Genomic DNA, 19,110 nt, shown 5'->3' on the forward strand with positions numbered 1-19,110 from the left:
TTTAGAACAGGTCTATTTTTTTCTTTATTATTTATTACAGTTTATTCACTTTGTATCTCAGCTGTAGCCCCCTCCCTCATTTTTCATTTACACCCCTCCCCATGTCCTTCCCCTAGTCCACTGAGAGGGGAGGTCCTCCTTCCCTACTATCTGACCATAGCCTATCAAGTCTCATCAGGACTGTCTGGATCCTCTTTTTCTGTGGCCTAGTAAGGCCACCTTGCCAGTGGGAGGTGATCAAAGAGCAGTCAACCAAGTTCATGCCAGTGACTGCCCCTGCTCCTCTTACTCAAAACCCACATCTGAGCAGGGGGTTATAGGTCCTTGGCCATGCATGGTCATTGGTTGATTCATCAGTCTCTGCCAAGACCCCTGGGCCCAGATTTTTTGGACTCTGTTGATCTCCTTATAGAGTTCCTGTCCTCTTCAGGTCTATTTTCCCCCTCTTCCATAAGATTCCCTGTACTCTTCCCAGAGTTTGACTATGAGTCTCTGCAACTGCTTCAATACCCTACTGGGTAGAGTCTTTCAGAGCTCCTCTGTGGAAGGCTCTTTTCCTGTTTTCTGTCTTCTCCTACTTCCAATGTCTATACTGTTTGCCCTTTTGAATGAGATTGAGCATCTTCCCTAGGGTGCTCCTTGTTGTTTAGCTTCTTTAGGACTATAGATTTTAGTATGTTTATCCTATATTATATGGCTAATATCCACTTATAAGTGAGTATATACTATGTGTGTCTTTCTGCTTCTGGGCTACCTCACTCATTATGATCTTTTCTAATTCCATCTGTTTGCCTGCAAATTTCAAGATTTCCCTTTTTTTTTTTTAATAGCTGAGTAGCATTCCATTATGTGTAAATATACCACACTTTCTGTATCCATTCCTCCACTGAGGAACATCTAGGTTGCTTCCAGATTCTGGCTATTGTGAATAAAGCTGCTATGAACATAGTTGAGCAGATACCCTTGCTGTACACTTGAGTGTCTTTCCGATATATGTCCAGTAGTGGTATAGCTGGATCTTGAGGAAGCACTATTTCTTGAGAAAGCGCCAGATTGATTTCCAAAGTGGTTGTACAAGGTTACACTCCCACCAGCAAGGAGGCATGCATTGATAAGTGGAATCCAGAAATATTCTAGAACAATAGGAGATGTGACACTAAGACGATTAGCTCATCGGTGTTTTCCCCTTCTTCCTGCAGGATGAGAATGGGATAAATAGAGCAGTGTGTTCCTATGTGAGGCCTCTTCGAGCTGGGCGGCTTCTGGATACTCCACGGCAGGCGGCTCGGTTTGTTAGCGTCCTCGGTTATGAGCGAGCCCCTGTTATCGGGGGAGGAGGCAAGCAGGAGCAGTGGTGCACGCTGCTGGCGTTCCTCTGCAGAAACAAGGTGCCACACACGGCAGACAGCAGTGCTTACTCTCAGACCCATTTCCAACATGGCATCCTTAGGGAAGGGTTTCCTTGAAAATATACATATTATCAACTTGAGCAAGTCAAATCTTCCCACCATTATCTGCAATGTTTACATACCAGCACTTAAAACTTAGCATCTTTATTTTTGTATGGAATTTCTTATTTAATAGCGTGTTATTCTCTCCTGAGATAGAGACTCATGTATACTTCTCAGAAACAAAGTATAGAGCTGAATGTGTTGGCTCATGCCTATAATTCCAGAACGTGGGAGGCTGATTCAAAAGATCATGGTTTCAAGGCCAAAAGATCACGGTTTCATGGTTTTGGATAACTGAAAGCTCCAGGCCAGTCAAGGCTACACAGTGAGACTATATCTCAAAAAAAGAACAAAACTGTATAAACAGAATGATTATGAGAGAAATTCTTGGATTACATGGTACACATTTTCTTTACTTTTTGTTTTGTTTTTTTTTTTTCAAGACAGGGTTTCTCTCTGTAGCCTTGGCTTTCCTGGACTCATTTTGTAAACCAGGCTGGCCTCAAACTCACAGAGATCCGCCTGCCTCTGCCTCCCTTAGTGTTGGGATTACAGGCATGCATGAACGCACCCAGCTGCATTTTATTTAGTTTAAAGCACAATTAATTATATTTAACAACTTCTATGAATTTGATATTAAACTTTATAAGAAAATTGTATTTAATTTTATGTGTATTGGTGTTTTGCCTGCATGTTTGTCATTGCATAACATGCATGTCGTGCTTACAGAGTCCAGAAGTGGCCGTTAGACTCCTTGGAGGTGGCGTTATTGAGGATTGTGGGTGCTGGGAAACCCAGGTCCTCTAGAACGGCAGCCAGGGTTCTTAACTGCTGTGCTGTTTCTCTAACCCTGCGTTAGACTTCTGATTAAAATAATTTAACTTTAATCTTCTAAACCCTACCAATGCTGCTAATATAGTGAACAAATAAGGCTTTTTAGTTGTTCCTTTCAGTGAAACAGGGAAAGACAAGTTTTACATTCTGTTTTGTAGTAAGTCTGTCTGGTATTGTGTAAATAGAATGTACACTCACAAAGAATAACTCATGCAATAGAAGAAACTGAGTGAGAGGTTGATTTGTTAGTTGGAACGGGTGTGTGTGTGTGTGTGTGTGTGTGTGTGTGCGTGAGTGTGTGTGTGTGTGTGTGTGTGTGCGTGAGTGTGTGTGTGTGTGTGTGTGTGTGCGTGAGTGTGTGTGTGTGTGTGTGTGTGGTGTTTTTGAGACAGGGTCTCCTATGTAGTCCTGACTGGCCTGGAACTTGCTCTGTAGACCAGGCTGGACTCAAACTTACAGAGATCTGCCTGCTTCTACCTCCCAAAGACGTGCCACTGCGTACAGCCAAACCCCCAAAACAATAAACTCAGCCAGTGAATGCTTTCTATCCACCATACTTACAAAGGTTCCCAAATTTAGGACTTAAATTTTAATATGTATCCAGAAAAAAAGGAAAGAATTCCGCTGCAACTCATAAAAAACTTATACTTCACAAAAAGTCTCAAGTGAAATTTTTTTTAATATTTATTTTTTTAGGTGGTTTTTTGTTTTTTGTTTTTTTTTTTTTGAGATAAGGTTTTTCTGTGTAGCCATGGCTGTCCTTTAACTCTCTCTGTAGACCAGGCTGGCTTTGAACTCACAGAGATCTGCCTGCCTCTGCCTCCCAAGTGCTGGGATTAAAGTCATGCACCACCACCCAGTTTTTTCTTTTTCTTTCTTTCTTTCTTTTTTTTAGTTGTGATGTAGCTCAGTGTAGCAGCACACACCTGTCAAAAAAAATTTTTTTTAAATTTTTATTTTATGTGACTATGTATGAGGTGGTCAGATCCCCTGAAACTGGAGTTAGAGACAGTTGTGAACTGCCATGTGGGAGCTGGGAATTGAACCTGGGGCCTCTGGAAGAGCAGCCAGTGTTCTTATCCACTGAGCCATCTCTCCAAGTGAATTTTATATACTAATGTTTACCCAGTTCATGCAGCTTAGTAGCTAAAGCAAAGCACTGACAATTCTTAGAGAGATTCTTAGATCCCATAAACATGAAAGGTTTGGTCCTAGTTTTGAAATTATCTTGAGGTAGACTTATACATGACGAACTCACTAAACTAGTGTCAAATCCCTTAAAATTCATGGTGAATTAAAAGAAGCTTGTTTTAAGTACATACCAGATAGTTCAAGATACTCTGCCTAGGTCCCTATGTGACCCAGCAATGATAAAAATTAAGCAATTAACAAAAGTATAACTAAGTTATGCCTTTTAGGAGTGATAAATTTTGTGCCAGCCACTGTGGCCATATGATTAACACAAACTAATTATTGTTGTAAAATAGGTTTTATGAAAGTTATCAAATAAAATAAAAATCCAACTTAGAACAGCCAGGCTTGGTGATTCACGCCTTTAATCCTAGCACTTGGGAGACAGACGCGTGTGGATTGCTGTGAATTCAAAGCCAGTGTGGTCTACATAGTGAGTTTCAGGACAGCCAGGGCTATGTATAGAGACCCTATCTTGAAAAACAAAAAAAACAAACCAAAATCCAACTTATTTATGAAAATTCATTGTTGGCACTAAATCCAGTATCAAAAATAATTCTAATAAGCTAATACACTACAGCCAAAAACCCTAGGGTTAGGTCCCCACTCTGCTTAGCCTTAAACCATAGCCATTTATAAGCACAATTACGTGCTGCAGGACTGCTTGCCACACTTCAAACTCAAAGGACTTGGTGGTACTTAAAAATAGGTTGCATTGGCTGGGAGGTGGTAGCACACAACACATTGGAAGCAAAGGCAGGTGGATCTCTGTGCTCTCTGTGAGTTCAAGGCTAGCCTGGTCTACAGAGCTAGTTCTTTGACTCTCAAGGCTACACAAAGAAACCGTGCCCCCAAAATATGTTGTATCTTTAAAATAGTCGAAAAACACGTTATTTATCCAAAGCAAAGTTTGTTTCTCAAAGTTCTGCTTATGTATTTAAACTTCTAAAATTTGTAGTGCAATAGGAATAACGCATTTTACACATTCTTATTTAAATAAGCAGTTTTGTAAAGCAAGTAACCCATTTTAGTGCTATTTCTCTTACTGTGTTAAAATACTCTGACACAAAACCAGTTGGGGAGAAAGGTCACATTCCACGATAGCACAGAAGTCAAGAGCTTCAAACAGCTGCTCACATCACATCACAGTCAAGAGCCCAAAGAAAGGAATACTGATGCATGTGTAGTGCTCAGCTGGCTTTCTCCAGTGAGACAGTCCAGACTGCAGCCAGACTATAGTCTCCTAAAGCTTGCTCTGCAAAATTGATGCTCCCGCTTTTCTATTACCATTTTCTGAAGCTATTCATGTGTCCTTGGGGGTTATGCCCCAACATAGAGCCATCCAGTGCATAGCATCCGCATGGTGTGTGCCCTCCAGGGTCTCACTGAGCAAGGGAGAGTGGACACCAAGTCTCTTAAAGAAAAGGCTCATTTTAAGTAGGACCTTGAGAATTATTTAAAATAGTTTTATTGTATTGTATTAATAAAGATTGTAACATTAAAGATGCAGCTAATAATTGAGTCCATAATTTATAGATAATATAAATTATCTTGTTTTATAATTTAATATTGTGCTAAGAATACTTTTTCCATGTGACTTCATAGGGCTTTTTTTGTTTTTATTGTTTGGTTTTTTGAGATAGGGTTTCTGTGTATATCCCTGTCTGTCCTGGACCTTGCTCTGTAGACTTGACCGGCCTTGAACTCATAGAGATCCTCCTGCCTCTGTGTCCTGAGTGCTGGCACTAAAGGCATGCACCACCGTATCTGATTTGCATTGAAATTTTTTTATGTTATAAGTGAATTAAATGCTTTTAAATTTTATTTTGGGTTTTGTTTTTGTGATAAAAATCTCTGGATAAAAGCATAATAGGTAGCTAGGTATGGTGGCGGCACATACCTGTGTTCCCAGCAGGCAGATTGCTGTGAGTTTGAAGCCAGTCTGGTCTACAAAGCCAGGACAGCCAAGGCTACACAGAGAAACCCTATGTCAAATAACCAAAACAACACAAAACCCCCCAAAAACATACTGGGTCTAAAGGTTTTTATTAAATAGTGTGTTGTGGGTATAGCTCAGTGGGAGAGCAGACTTGGGTTCGGTGTACAACACTGAAAAAAAAAAAAAAAAGGTGGGGTGGGGAAGGAAGGTATAATTCTTCATTTTCACAGTCATTTTGCATTTTTAACCTATAATCTTATTATATTTAAATATATGTCTGTATGTACACATCTAATATAGGCCTATACTGTGTGCCAGAGATGAACTTGAACTTCTGGCCCACCTCCTGAGTACTGGAACTATAGACTGCACCATCATGGCCTGCTTCTGGTGTGCTGGAGGCCTAACACAGGCTTCGTGCATGTGAGACAGTCGCTTTACCAACTCAACTATATCCCTAGCCCCCAGTTCTATAATGTTTTTAAATTGTTGAACTGGTTTAATAAGGGATGAGCGTGGAGACATGGCTGTAATGCAAACATCTGCCAGAGGCAAGAATCACTGCAAATTGGAGGTCAGCCTTTGTCACATAGTGAGAGCCTATGTGACAAAATAAAAACAGTAATACATCAAAGAGAGTCTGGAAAATAATATAGAATTTATCCTAATAATAAGTATTTTATCATTTTACTGTTTTTCTAATCATTTTTTCCTATCTTAAAATTATATACACATCTGTTGAACTCTTTTGCTTAATTTGAGTCTTTTTCATTTATTAACATTTTTTTACTGAAATACTTTTCAACTTGCTTATTCATACCCTTTATCTTTTACATCTTCCCTGTAATTTAAAGTGTTTTCACATTAGAATATTTTCTCCTTGTTTCAGATTAACACTGGCCTAATGAATAAACTTGAAGTTTTTTGTTGTAATTTTTTATTTAGGTATTTAATGGAACTAATTTTCCTTGCCTTTACCTTCTAGGGTGATTGTGAAGATCACGCTAACCTGCTGTGTAGCCTTCTTCTTGGATATGGACTGGAGGCTTTTGTCTGTGTTGGGACCAAGGCAAAGGGGGCCCCTCACGCATGGGTTATGACCTGTGGGACTGATGGGACCATCATGTTTTGGGAGAGTTTAACAGGCCACAGGTTAGTCAACTAAGTTTACAAGGATAGTAAACGCAGGTCTAGCGCCAGTGAGATGGTTCAGCAGGTAGGCACAAGCAGAGAGAGCTGAGTCCAAACAGTTGTCCTCTGACTTCCATCTGCATGCCACAGCGTGTGTGTGCTCACACATACATATCATACATGTACACAATAATAGTAAAGTTTTAAAACATTAGATGAAACACAGGTACAATTGTGCTGGGGATCAAACCCAAGGCCTTCATTTATTTGTTTTTTTTTTGTTTTGTGTGTGTGTAAGTCAGAGGACAGCTCACAGAACTGTTTTTTGTTTGTTTGGATGGTACTCAAAAATACATGTTTCTAATTTTAGTTATTAGAGGCTTTTTTTTTTTTTTTTTACTAATTGTAGCTAAGTAAATGACCTTTAAGAGACTACTATATGCTTCTAAAACACTCTTTACTCTCATGATATTTGTTAAAAAAAAATTGTATTAACTTTTAGTTTTGTGTAATTGGCATTCTTATTTTCTGATGATTATTCCTAAGACTGAAAATGAAAGTTGAAAATCATGGTTTAGTTTGAAAAATGAAGTGGCACTAACTCTGCTATTTATTCATGGACATTCTTTCTTGATTTTCCCTCATCTTATGGTTAAGCATTCAGTGTTGTAAAGATAGGGATGGGCTGCCTCCTTATTTTCCTAAATTCTGTTTCTCTCTGGCTGAGAGTCACTTTGGATAATCATGCCTAATAATATTCAGTTAAATTAGTTTAATTAGGATGCTCTCTGGATGAACTGTCTTGGTCTTCACCATAGACATAGAATATTTTCTTTCTTCCTTCCCTCCCCCCCCCCCCCCAGACAGGGTTTCTCTGTGTAGCCTTGGCTATCCTGGAACTTGCTTTGTAGACCAGCCTGGCCTCGAACTTACAGAAATTCGCCTGCCTCTGCCTCCCAGGTGCTGGGATTAATGGTGTACCACTGTCACCCGGTTTAGAATATTTTCTATTGTTAAAAAAATAGTGTAACTGGATGTTTCTACCATGCAGGTTCTTCTCTTTCTCACCCTTTATCCCCCTCCTTCCCATTTTACCCTCTCTCACTAGATAGGAGAGAAAGGAGGGTAGAGGGGAGAGAAATAGAAATCTCTGAATCTAATTTCTTTCTTGTTTCTTCTTTGAGTACAACTATTAGCAAAGTACAATCAGCACCCCTGGATGACCACCAACCAGTCTATGAAGGCTGTGGCATTTATGTACCCTCTGAAAAAAAAAATACCCAGTTTCAAATGCCACATAATTGCAGAAACTCTTCATCTGGCAAAAACCATGTCTCTGCTCTAGAGCACAAAGCAAATCATAGCCAGCTGCTGCAAGGTTGTCCCCATATCTTCACACCTGGGATTAAAACCAAAACATAGTCTTATATTTCTCTGTTTTTTTAAAGAAACCAAAATTCCAGAAGTTTTACTACAAAGGAGGCCAGTTTTTAAAAGATGTACTGTGCAGATAAGGCAGAGTAATTCAGTTAAGAAGCTGTTCAGTAGAGAGTGCACTGTACAGGCATGAGTTGAGATCTCCAGAACTCATGTACAAGTCGAGGGTGGACGTGTGCCTGTGAACCCCAGAGCTCTGAGGTGGGGAGACAGGACCAGCTGGTCTACCCAGAACTATGAGCTCTGGGTTCAGGAAAAGACCCCATCTTAAAGACGTGGATAGTGATAGAGACAACAGTGCAGTGTCAACCTCTGGCCTCGACATGCACAGGTATGAGCAAGTGAATGAACCCAGAGTAATCATATTGTGGAAATACAGAAGTAAACCCAGACTAAACATGAGTCCTGGCGAGTAATTACAGCTTTATTATTATTCTAAGATAACTGCCTTTATAGTTTAAAAATCCTTATTGTGTAAAACTATGATTTCTTTTAGGTACATCCACAAGCCTACTAATTCTGAAGGACCTCCACTTGCTGAACAGCCCAAACCATTGTACCCCTACCGAACGATTGGTTGTGTTTTCAATCATCAGATGTTCCTCGGAAATTGTCAGCCCTCTGATGCAGTAGAAACCTGCATATTTGATTTGAATGATGAATCCAAGTGGAAACCCATGAGTGAAGAAGCAATCAAGTCTGTGTGTGCTCCAGGTGCTACTACATCTCTCCCTCCCTTCCCACCTCTGTGTGCATCCACAATTGATGCCTCAGTCACAAGCAATGAAATCGAAATGCAGCTGAGGCTTCTGGTGTCAGAACACAGGAAGGTAATGACACAAATCGTTGTAGCTTCAGATTGTCTTTTGTTGTGTAATTTTTTTTAATTTTTCTTTTAGAATTATTTCTGTATGATTATTTTGCTTGTAGGTATGTGTGTGTACCATTTGCATGCCTGGTACCCTTGAAGGTCAGAAAAGAATTCTGGATCCCCTGGGACTGGAGTTACAAGCTGCCACATGGTGCTGGGAATTGAACCTGGGTCCTCTGCAAGAGCAACAAGTGCTTGTGACCAATGAGCCAACTATTCCACCCAGCTTTTTTTCCTTAAATGTGTTCAATACCAGTAGTCACCTGTTATTCAAAGCAGAGCGAACACAGTCCCTACCTTTATGAAGATCATAGTGGTGGAAGGCATGAGACGAGACGTAGTTGTGAGTCTTAAACATTGTCAGATCTGGGCTGGAAAGATAGGGTAGTAGCTGAGAACACTTTGTTCTTCCAGAGGACCCAGGTTCAGAGTCTGGCGCCCATGTCCAGTGCTTCATAGCCTGTAACTCCTGTTCAGTTCCAGTGACTAAAGTTATGACTTCCACCTGCAGTCTAAGAATGATGGGCTTGTTCACATTCTACGGTCAGATTCTGGTTGACTGCTGCTGTTTAGATTCCCTCCTTCTGAAACGGTTTATTTAGATAATGGATCCATTTAGTACAGCTTTGTTAATTTCCTTTTGCAACTCTTTACCCCCCAGGCTTGTTTCTGGTATTTTTTTTTTTTAAGATTTATATATTTTATGTGAGAGTGTTTTTGCCTGCATGTATGTATGTATGCCAGGCATGTGCTTCATGTCTACAGAGGTCAAAGAGGGAACTGGATTCCCTGGAACTGGAGTTAGCAGGTGGTTGTAAGCTGCCGTGTGAACACCCAGGAATTGAAAGTGGGTCTTCTGCAAGCACAAGTACTCTTAGCCACTAAGTGATCTCTCCAGCCCCCTTCCTGTATATTTTATTCCACATGGGTGCATGTAAAATTATATCCTCATTCTAGCTTTAATTTGCATTCCTTTAATAATAGGATCAGATGTCCTGTTTATTGGCCATGTAGATTTTCTTCATAAGGGCATGAAAAACAAAGTGCACTAATTAAGAGATTAACCTGTTTTATATTTTATTTATCTATTTTTGATTTTTGAAACAGAGTCTGACTTTGTAGCTACAAAGTATCTCAGAGCACCTGCCTCTTCCTTTCATTGCACCATTATGCCTGATGAGTCCTGCATATAACATATTTTAAGAATTTGCCTTTAATCTGGTCTCTGTGTAATCCTAGCACTCAGGGAGCAGAGGCTGGTGGATTTCTGAGTTCATGAGTTTGAGGCCAGCCTGGTCTACAAAGCGACAATTCAGGGAAGCCAAAAGGCTACACAGAGAAACCCTGTCTTGAAAAACCAAAAAAAAAAAAAAAAAAAAAAAAAGAAAAAAGAACTTACTTTAAGCTGGGAATATAAGTCCCCAACACCACACATACACACACACACTCCCTAAACTTGTCATTTATCAAAAGAAACTGATAGGAGACTGAAGACTTAGAGCAAGTTATTTGTAACTCACAGCAAACAAGAGACTGAAATGCAATATTTCTATGAAAGATTTATTTCTAATTTACTTCTGTTGTTCCCTTTTAGAATCCCTTCTTGGGTATACTTCCCTTATCCATGAAGTCATCAAAGACAGATTGATTTGTTATATTCTTTGGGTCCCAATCACTGATAGCTTTGGTTCCTAGCATTCTTGCTCATCAGCTCATAAAGCATTTGTATGTTTTTAGCATGGTGCTGGTGAGGAAAGTACTTAATTATACTGCTTAAAACAAAAGCCCCTACTTGTTTTCTCCTTCTCTCATGTTGCCTGATAACGTTCTTACTTTTTGCTCTATTACAAATGAGGACACTATTTTATTATCCTATAAGCTTGTTCTTAACACAGTCCTGTTTCGTATTTTAAAAAAAACCATCCTTTAAGTTTCTTTTATCTTTTTCTCCCTACTCCATCCCAATCCCTTCCAATACCCCAACACCAGGTAGGAGAGAGAGAGATAAAGGGTTAGTGGGAGAGGGGGCACAGTTCTTTCTTAGCTGCTTCCTGCTGGTTAGGGTCATTGAGTTCCTTGGAGCTAATCCAGTCCTCGTTTCAGTAGATCTGTGACTTCTTGTCTCACAACAGCAACCAGGAGCAGCACATTGTTCTTTCTCTTTGTGCCACTCTCTGGGCTCTGGCATTTATTCTCTCTCTCCTTGGATTCAAACTATCTACAGCTTGCAAAGAGCTCCTCTCAGAGACCACATGAGGCAAATAGTCTGCTGCTGTGACCATCTGAGTCAGTCCCACATCTCACACCTAGGACCAAAACAAAAACAGGGTTATATCCACAACACAGTCCTGCAGTTTCACTATGGCTTTCTTATATTATGTATGAAAATTTACATAGCTAGTAAGCACCTGTTAGTATAAAGGGAAATAAAAAGTCAGAATGAGGATATCATTTTTCATTTACTCATGTAGCTGAAATCTGTGTCAGTGCTGGTCATTAGCTAGGTCAGTACTGTCTGTAACCCTGCAAAGGAGATGTCTGTGACAGGGAAAGTATTAAATATAGACCTCTGAGTCTGACACAACAGCTAAAACCCTGAATGTGATGGCATGAAACTGTAGTGATAGGTAATAACATTATAAAACTATTTTTAAGAATATTAAGAAGTTTTTGATATTGGTACCTAAAGGTGTTTACTCAGTTTGTATATAGATAAGTAGTTCACTTGTTACAGTCAAGTTGTAATTGTTTTGAACATTCATAGAAATGTGTGTTAACGTTCCTGTCAGCTGATAGGTAGCATTTGTCTTTACCTTTTGCTTTTTAGATTTATTATTTTATGTGTATGAGCATTTGCCTGCATTTGTGTATGTGTACTATTTGCATGCCTAATGTCCACAAAGTTCAGAAAAGGGCTTCTGATCCTTGGAATTGGAGTTACAGATTTTTCTGAGCCACCCTGTGGTGCTAGGAATTGAACCAGGTCCAGTGCTCTTAACTGCTGAGCCAACTTTCCAGACCTGTGTTTACCTTTCAGTCTCTTACGGTGTAAAAGACAGTGCTGTTTAGAAAGTAGCTATTTTGGTATACTTGAGCTTCATTTATTCAATTGACTTTACCCTCTACTGAAGGTGAGGTTATGCAAATTATCTTGCTAAAGTTCTTGAGTGGGAAGGGCACAAGTCAGGGTCTCATCATAATCCTAGGCTGGTCTCAAACTTTCTATGTCACTGAGATTGAACTTCTCATCCTCCTGCCTCCATCTTGTGCTGAGATTACAGAATGTACCTTCACACCTAATTTTATGTAGTGCTGGGGATTGAACTCGGGGCTCCATGCCTTACCAAACAATCTAAATAAAATAGAATCTCAAAATTTATTGACATTATAGCTTCCATATTAGGATGATTCTGTGTAGTCTATCTAATAGGTATTTATTTTGTACTTCTGAGCCTTATACATGCGAGATAAATCATTGGATTGAATGTTTTAGATATTTCTGAGAAATAGAGCATAATAAAGTGTTATTTTTATTTCTGTTTATCCCTACAATAATTAATAGAAAATTGAATAATTAGGACAGCCAAAGAAAAAATTCTTCAGCTCAGCATGGTGCCACACATTTAATCTTAGCACTTGACAGATTTCTAGAGACCAGCCTGGTCTACATAGTGAGTTTCAGAACAGCTAGGGCCATGTAGAAGAGACTCTGTCTTTAAAAAAAAAATGGGGGAGGGCTGGGGAGATGGCTCAGTGGTTAAGAGCACTGTCTGCTCTTCCAAGGGACCCAGGTTCAACTCCCAGCACCCACATGGCAGCCAACAACTGTCTGTAAGCAGTTCCAGGTGGTCTGATACCTTTACACCAATGCACATAAAATAAAATTAAATAAATTATTCAAAAAAAGGAAGAGAAGGAAGGAGAGAGGGAGAGGGAAGAGAGAGAGAAGAGAGGGAGGAGGAAGAGGGAGGAAGAGAAAGAGAGAAAACCTTGTTAGGTCTGGAGGCAGAACCAGGCAAATCTCTGAGTTCCGGACCACCAGGGCTACATGGTGAGAAGCTATCTAAAAATGAACACAGATCTTCTCTTGCAAGGTGTTGTGACATATGTCTGCAGTCTTAGCATTGAGCAGGCAGAGGCAGGAGAATCTGTGCAGAATGGAGTTCATCCTTGATGGCTAACAAGGGCTACATACTTATTCTCTGTCACACACATCTTGAGTTGGGTGTGGTAGCACATGCCTGTAATTCCAGCATTTGGGAGAGAGGAAATTGAAGGACATACTCAGCATCACACCTAGTTGAGACCAGCCTGGGCTATATGAGACCCTCTCTCAAAGCAATAAAAAAATAAATAAACCATATCTTCGCATACATTGAAATGAGCAGCTAGTTAGGTATCATGGTGCATGCCTATAATCCAAGAACTCAAAGGCTAAGACAGTAGGATTGCAAATTCTGTGCCCATATAGGCTGTGTTCAGAGACAAAAAGCACATTGTTATTGAATTGGTCAATACAATATTAATATAGTTCTCTTAATTGCTGTAGGACCTTGGCCTCACTACTGTTTGGGAAGACCAGCTTTCCTATCTTTTATCACCAGCTTTGGCTTCATATGAATTTGAGCGAACAACAAGCATATCTGCAGGCAATGAAGAATTCCAAGATGCCATAAGGAGGGCGGTGCCTGATGGTCACACATTTAAAGGGTTCCCAATACATTTTGTGTATAGAAATGCAAGGCGTGCATTTGCCACTTGTCTTCGGTAAGGATTTTATGAACTCAAAATTGAAAACATTTATATATTAAGAATCTAGAAAATCAGCTCATCCGGGTAGCATATGCATGTAATCCCAGTACTTGGGGAGGCAGAGGCAGGTGGATCTCTGTGAGTTCAAGGCCAGCCTGGTCTACAAAGCGAGTCCAGGACAGCCAAGGCTACACAAAGAAAGCCTGTCTCTCAAAAAAAAAAAAAAAAAAAAAAGTTTAAAAAGTCATTTAGTCTGATAGTTGCTAGGAGTGACAACACATAAAATGAGAGCTTCTACAGTGACTTTCTCCTTAAATGTTTTTATTTTTTATATAGGTCTCCTTTTTGTGAAGAAATAATCTGTTGTCGTGGAGACCAGGTGCGACTGGCAGTTCGTGTTCGAGTGTTTACCTACCCTGAATCTGCATGTGCTGTTTGGATCATGTTTGCTTGTAAATATCGCTCAGTATTATAGGACTGACATTTTCTAAGAATTATTCCTGAGTAGCTGTGTGAAGGTTTCTTAATTTAAAATCAGCCTCTGGCTTTGGATGTCATTGTTTTGTATACATCTGACTGGCAATGTTTTAAAATATCATGTATGTACTTAAAAATTAAGAGTAAAAAAATTGTATTGAATTTAGTTTATAATAAGTGTATAATGATAAATGTTTTGAGGGACTCAGTAGTTTAAATGTGAATATAAGATCTGTTACTTCATATTAATAAGTAACTAATGAGATTTATCTAATGCTTTAAGCCATAGTTAAATCAAAATGGTCATTATTTTTCATAAATGAAAGATTATTTTACACAAATTATGAGAAATTAACCTAATAGTTTATTTATTACATAGATGAAAATATATTTTGCTGAATTATCATTTTTGTGGTTTATTCATGACACTAGGGATATTTGAGGTTTTCCAGTGGTGACTTTAATATAAGAATAGAAAAAAGGCTGTGTGTGGTGCCATGCACTTTCAATCCCACAAGAGGCCAGCCTGGTCACATAGCAAGTCCAGGCCAGTCAGGGCTGTACTAGGAGAACCTGTCTCCAAAACACAACACAATGAATCTGGTATCAGAAAAGTGTGAATATTAATAACAAATCTCACATGAATATTTGGGTATGTGAATCATTTATGGATGTCATTAAAATTAACTGAGTACCAGAAAATATTTATTACACTTCCTTGTTACAGTAGAGGTCATTCTTTATTTTTCGTTGTGATTAAAAACCTCAGCCTACTGCAGGGCTGTGGTGGTGCATGCTTTTAATCGCAGCATTTGGGAGGCAGAGGCAGGTGAATCTCTCTGAGTTCAAGGCCAGCCTGGTCTACAGAATGAGATCCAGGACAGCCAGGGATGCACAAAGAAACCCTGTCTCAAAAATCCAAAAGACCACATCAGCCTACATGTGACTAATCTCATTGAAAAAAATCATAAGAGGCCATTGAGAAAAATATGTGAGTTTATATTTATTTTTAAATTGAGCAAGTTTTAGAAGTTTTAAGAGAGCAAAGGTATTAAAATCTAAGGTAACTTGACTTTCTGTAAGAAGCTAATGCTTCTTGCCTCTGTGTGCAGTTTCTTAGTTGCTTTATCCATTGGTTTTCCTAAGAGATAAGTGTGTGCTAGTTCACTATCCAAATTATTTATTCTTTTCATCACCTACTGTTGCAAATAAAATTATTTTATTTATTTATTTATTTTTGGGTGTCTGACTTTTTTATATAGTTGTGTGTGTGTGTGTGTTTGCATGCATGGGTGAGTGAGTCATAGACTTTGCAGAAAAAAAGCTAACTCTCAGGAGTAGATTCTGTCTTTCACACTTTGTGAGTTCTGGAGATTGTACTTAGGTCATCAGTTTTGCCAGCAAATAAGTGCCTTTACCGGCTGAGCCTTCTCACTGGCCTAAAACTTACTTTTTGAAGTTAAAAATATAATTAGGCTAGCCTGGACTACAGAGGGAGTTCCAGGACAGCCAGAGCAACACAGAGAAACCCTGCCTCCACAAAACAAAATGGAACAACAACAAAAATACCTAAAGATACTTTAAAACCAAAAAAAAAAAAAAAAAAAAAAAAATTACAGTGAATATTTATGACTCAATTTTTTTAGAAGTCTAAAAATATTATTCCTTCTTCATCTTCATCTCTTGTAAGGCTCACATGAGAATCTGTTACCAGAATTACACATAAAGCCATCAACAGAAAATTGCTTTTCACCGTTTGAGGCAAACTATGAGGCACGTACAAAGAAGCTGAATGTATTCAGATCAAAGCTGTTTTGTCGTTAGGTTGGGCCTCCTGTCTTCCTGTATAGTAGTAACACATGTATTTCAGCGGGCTTTTGTTATAAATTCTGAAATAAATTTGTTATACACTTAATAGAGTCTGGCATTAATACTCTTTAAAGATGCTTTACTTACTATCATTACTTCATTGGTCAGTAGAATTCTTGTGCTAATACTTTTTTGTGTCTTAGTTCCTTTTCCTGTTGTTGTGATAAAGGACCATGATGAAAGCAACTTAAGGGAGAAACGGTTTATTTTGGTTCCCAGCTGTAGGTTGTAGTCGGTCATGGTGGTAGAGTTTGAAACAGCTGATCACATTCCACCCACAGTCAAGTAGCAGAGGAATCCATGCCCTTGGCATGGTGCCACCTTTCAGTCAGTGACATGCCCAGAGGCTGACTCATTCTCGGTGTCCTTCACAGATGTGCCCAGAAGCTAGGATACCACCAGTGTCCTAGGTGGTGACCCAAATCCTGTCAGTGTCAACCATCAGTACAGGATGTTCTGTTGATTCTTTTGTTTTATGTTGGTTTGTTTTTTGTTTTGTTTTTTGTTTTTGTTTTTGTTTTTTTGAGCCAGGGTTTCTCTGTGTGACCCTGGCTGTCCTGGAACTCACTCTGTAGACCAGGCTGGCCTCCAACTCATAGAGATCTGCCTGTCTCTACCTTCCAAGTGCTGGGATATGTGTGCCACCACTGCCTGTCTCCTTTGGATCTTTTAAGACAGAGTCTTTCTATGTAGCTGTTGCTGGCCTCACACTTGAGGCAATCCTCCTGCCTCAGTCTTTTAAATGCTAGAATTATAGGTGTTCATCCTCATACCTAGCAATATATTATCTTTAAGAATTAAACTTGGAACCAACGTGGTGGTACAGACCTTTAATCCCAGCACTCAGGGCAGAGGCAGGTGGTTCTCTGAGTTCAAGGCTAACCTGGTTCACAAAGAGTTCCAGAACAGGTTTTGAAAAGCAAACAAACAAACAAACAAGCCAAATACATAAACTAGACGGCACCCTGTTCTGAAGTTTCATTTTTTTTTTAATGATTCCTTTTTATAATTTTTATGTGCATTGGTATTTTGCTTGCATGCATGTCTGTGTGAGAGTGTCACATTCCCCTGGAACTAGAGTTACAGACAGTCATGAGCTGCCATGTGGGGCTGAAGTTTGTTTGTTTGTTTTTTAACACAGACTTCATATTTAAAAAAATTACTTTTATGTATGTGTGTGCCTGCCTACAGTGTTCACCATGTTCATTCAGGGCCAGTTGAGGGTGTCTTTGGAAGTGCAGAAGACGTTAACGTTAATGGAAAGCGGTATATCTTGTTTTTTCTTTTGTGGTTCATGGTTACAACTGAAGAACCTGCTGCTAAATCCACAGCTGCACAGATTTACGTTGTCTTCTCAGCTTTATGCTTTCAGGTCTCAAATTTAGGTCTTACATTTTCAGCGAATTGTATATGGTGTGGGTTGAGGTTACAATTGTATATGGCAGTGGCACTATTTGTTTTAGAAAGGTTTTTTTTTTCCTCTTCCATGGAAAAACTATTGGACTGTAGACCTATGGTTATTATTTTTTTTTCTTCAGTCTCAATTCACTTCCTATTATGCCAGCACCTCTCTCTCTCTCTCTCTAACTTATTTATGTGGCCCGGATGGCCTGGGACCCATCAAGTAGACCAGACTGGAACTTGCTGTAGTCCCAAGTGCTAGGATGTACCATGATGCCTAGTTTGTGATACTTGTTTTTATGAGTCAAGATCTCACGTAAGCCAGGTTGGCATCAAATTCACTCTGGCAGCAGTTGGGGGTGGCTGAGGTTTTGATCCTCCTGACTCTGACTCCTGGGGTTACAGATGTGTGCCATCACAGCCGATTACATGGAGTCAATGGAGATGAAACCTAGATCCTCATGCATGCCAGACAAGCACCCAGCCAACTCAGCTATGCCCCTAGCACATACTACACATTTTGATAACTCTTTCTAGTAAAGTTCTGAGCTTGGGAAAATGGGCTCACAACTTTACTCTTTTTCCCAAGATCTTTTAGGTTATTCTGGGTGCCATGAAATTCCATATTACTTCTAGAACCAGATTTTTAGTATATATGTATTTAAAAGTCAGCTGGTGGGGTAGGGCAGGTAGGGGGAGAAGGTCAGCTGGCGTTCTAATGAGCCACTTGGGGTGCGTGGGTCACTTTGGGGAATGTTGCTTTTCATGATTATAGCTTCTTCCATTCTTAAACTTTTAAGTGATCTTTGAGTCTGAAGTATGTCTTACACAGATGACATATAATTGAATCTTAAAAATCCAGTTGAAAGTCTGTGTGTCTTGATGGGATTCAGAAGAAAACACCAAAACCACAATACTCACATTAAGGCTCAGTGGCAGAACACATACTTAGCATGTGGAAAGCTGTGTATTTCTAGTAACCTCAGGAAAAAATATTCCCATTCATTATTCTATCCTGTTTTATTATATATTACTTATATATTATACTTGTTATTATTGATGTAGTTGATTTAAGTCTGCCATTTTTCTTTTTCTTCTTGTCTAGTGCCTGTTTTGTTCTTTTCGGTTTTTTTTAAAGATTTGTTTATTATGTATGTAGTGTTCTGTCTGCATGTACATATGCCCACCAGAAGAGGGCGCCAGATCTCACTATAGATGGTTGTGAGCTATGGCTATAGGATGCTGGGATGGTTGTGAACTTTAGCTATAGGGTGCTGGGAATTGAACTCAGGACCTCTGAAAGCTCAGCCAGTGCTCTTAACCTCTGAGCCATCTCTCCAGCCCCTGTTTTTTTCTTTTAGTCCTCCTTTTCTACTTTATTGTTTTATGAAAATTTTTAAAAACTTTGTTTTGAGGTTTTTGGTGTCCTTGTGTCACATGAGCTCCACCATGATATCCCCCTCCTCAAGACAGAATCTTGATATGATCTGTAGCCCAGAATGCTCTCAAACGTGAGATCCTCCTGCCTCAGCTTCCCAGTGCTGGGCTTATATCGTGCACCACCACGCTCTTGCTTTTTTTTTTTCTCCCATCTTCTTTTCCCTTTTTCCTCACTACTTTTATGTTAAGTAAATGTTCTGAAATTTGACAAGTGCTCTCACCCTTGAGCCATATCTCCAGCCCCAGTTTTTTTTTTTTTCAGCATTAGTTATTTTGAGAACATGTCTTTTTTTTTTTTTTTTTTTTAAGACTTGTTT

General features: G+C 39.3%; 1 protein-coding gene across 4 annotated transcripts in view; it reads left to right on the forward strand.

Annotated features, from left to right (window-relative positions):
* The window catches only part of Cep76 (centrosomal protein 76), a 30,208-nt gene extending 14,891 nt beyond the window's left edge, over window positions 1-15,317 (forward strand). For 3 of the 4 annotated variants that reach the window (XM_060377123.1, XM_060377124.1, XM_060377126.1), the window contains 5 exons: window positions 1,200-1,388; window positions 6,401-6,567; window positions 8,480-8,813; window positions 13,404-13,621; window positions 13,943-15,317. In XM_060377123.1, coding sequence (XP_060233106.1) covers window positions 1,200-1,388; window positions 6,401-6,567; window positions 8,480-8,813; window positions 13,404-13,621; window positions 13,943-14,081 — 1,047 coding nt within the window. In that variant the 3' untranslated portion in view covers window positions 14,082-15,317. The remainder of the gene's footprint in view (window positions 1-1,199; window positions 1,389-6,400; window positions 6,568-8,479; window positions 8,814-13,403; window positions 13,622-13,942) is intronic. The other variant, XM_060377125.1, reaches the window with a different exon arrangement.
* The last annotated feature ends 3,793 nt before the right edge of the window (window positions 15,318-19,110 follow it).

This window comes from Meriones unguiculatus, chromosome 2 (genome assembly GCF_030254825.1).
Source record: "Meriones unguiculatus strain TT.TT164.6M chromosome 2, Bangor_MerUng_6.1, whole genome shotgun sequence".
NCBI classification, from domain to species: domain Eukaryota; kingdom Metazoa; phylum Chordata; class Mammalia; order Rodentia; family Muridae; genus Meriones; species Meriones unguiculatus.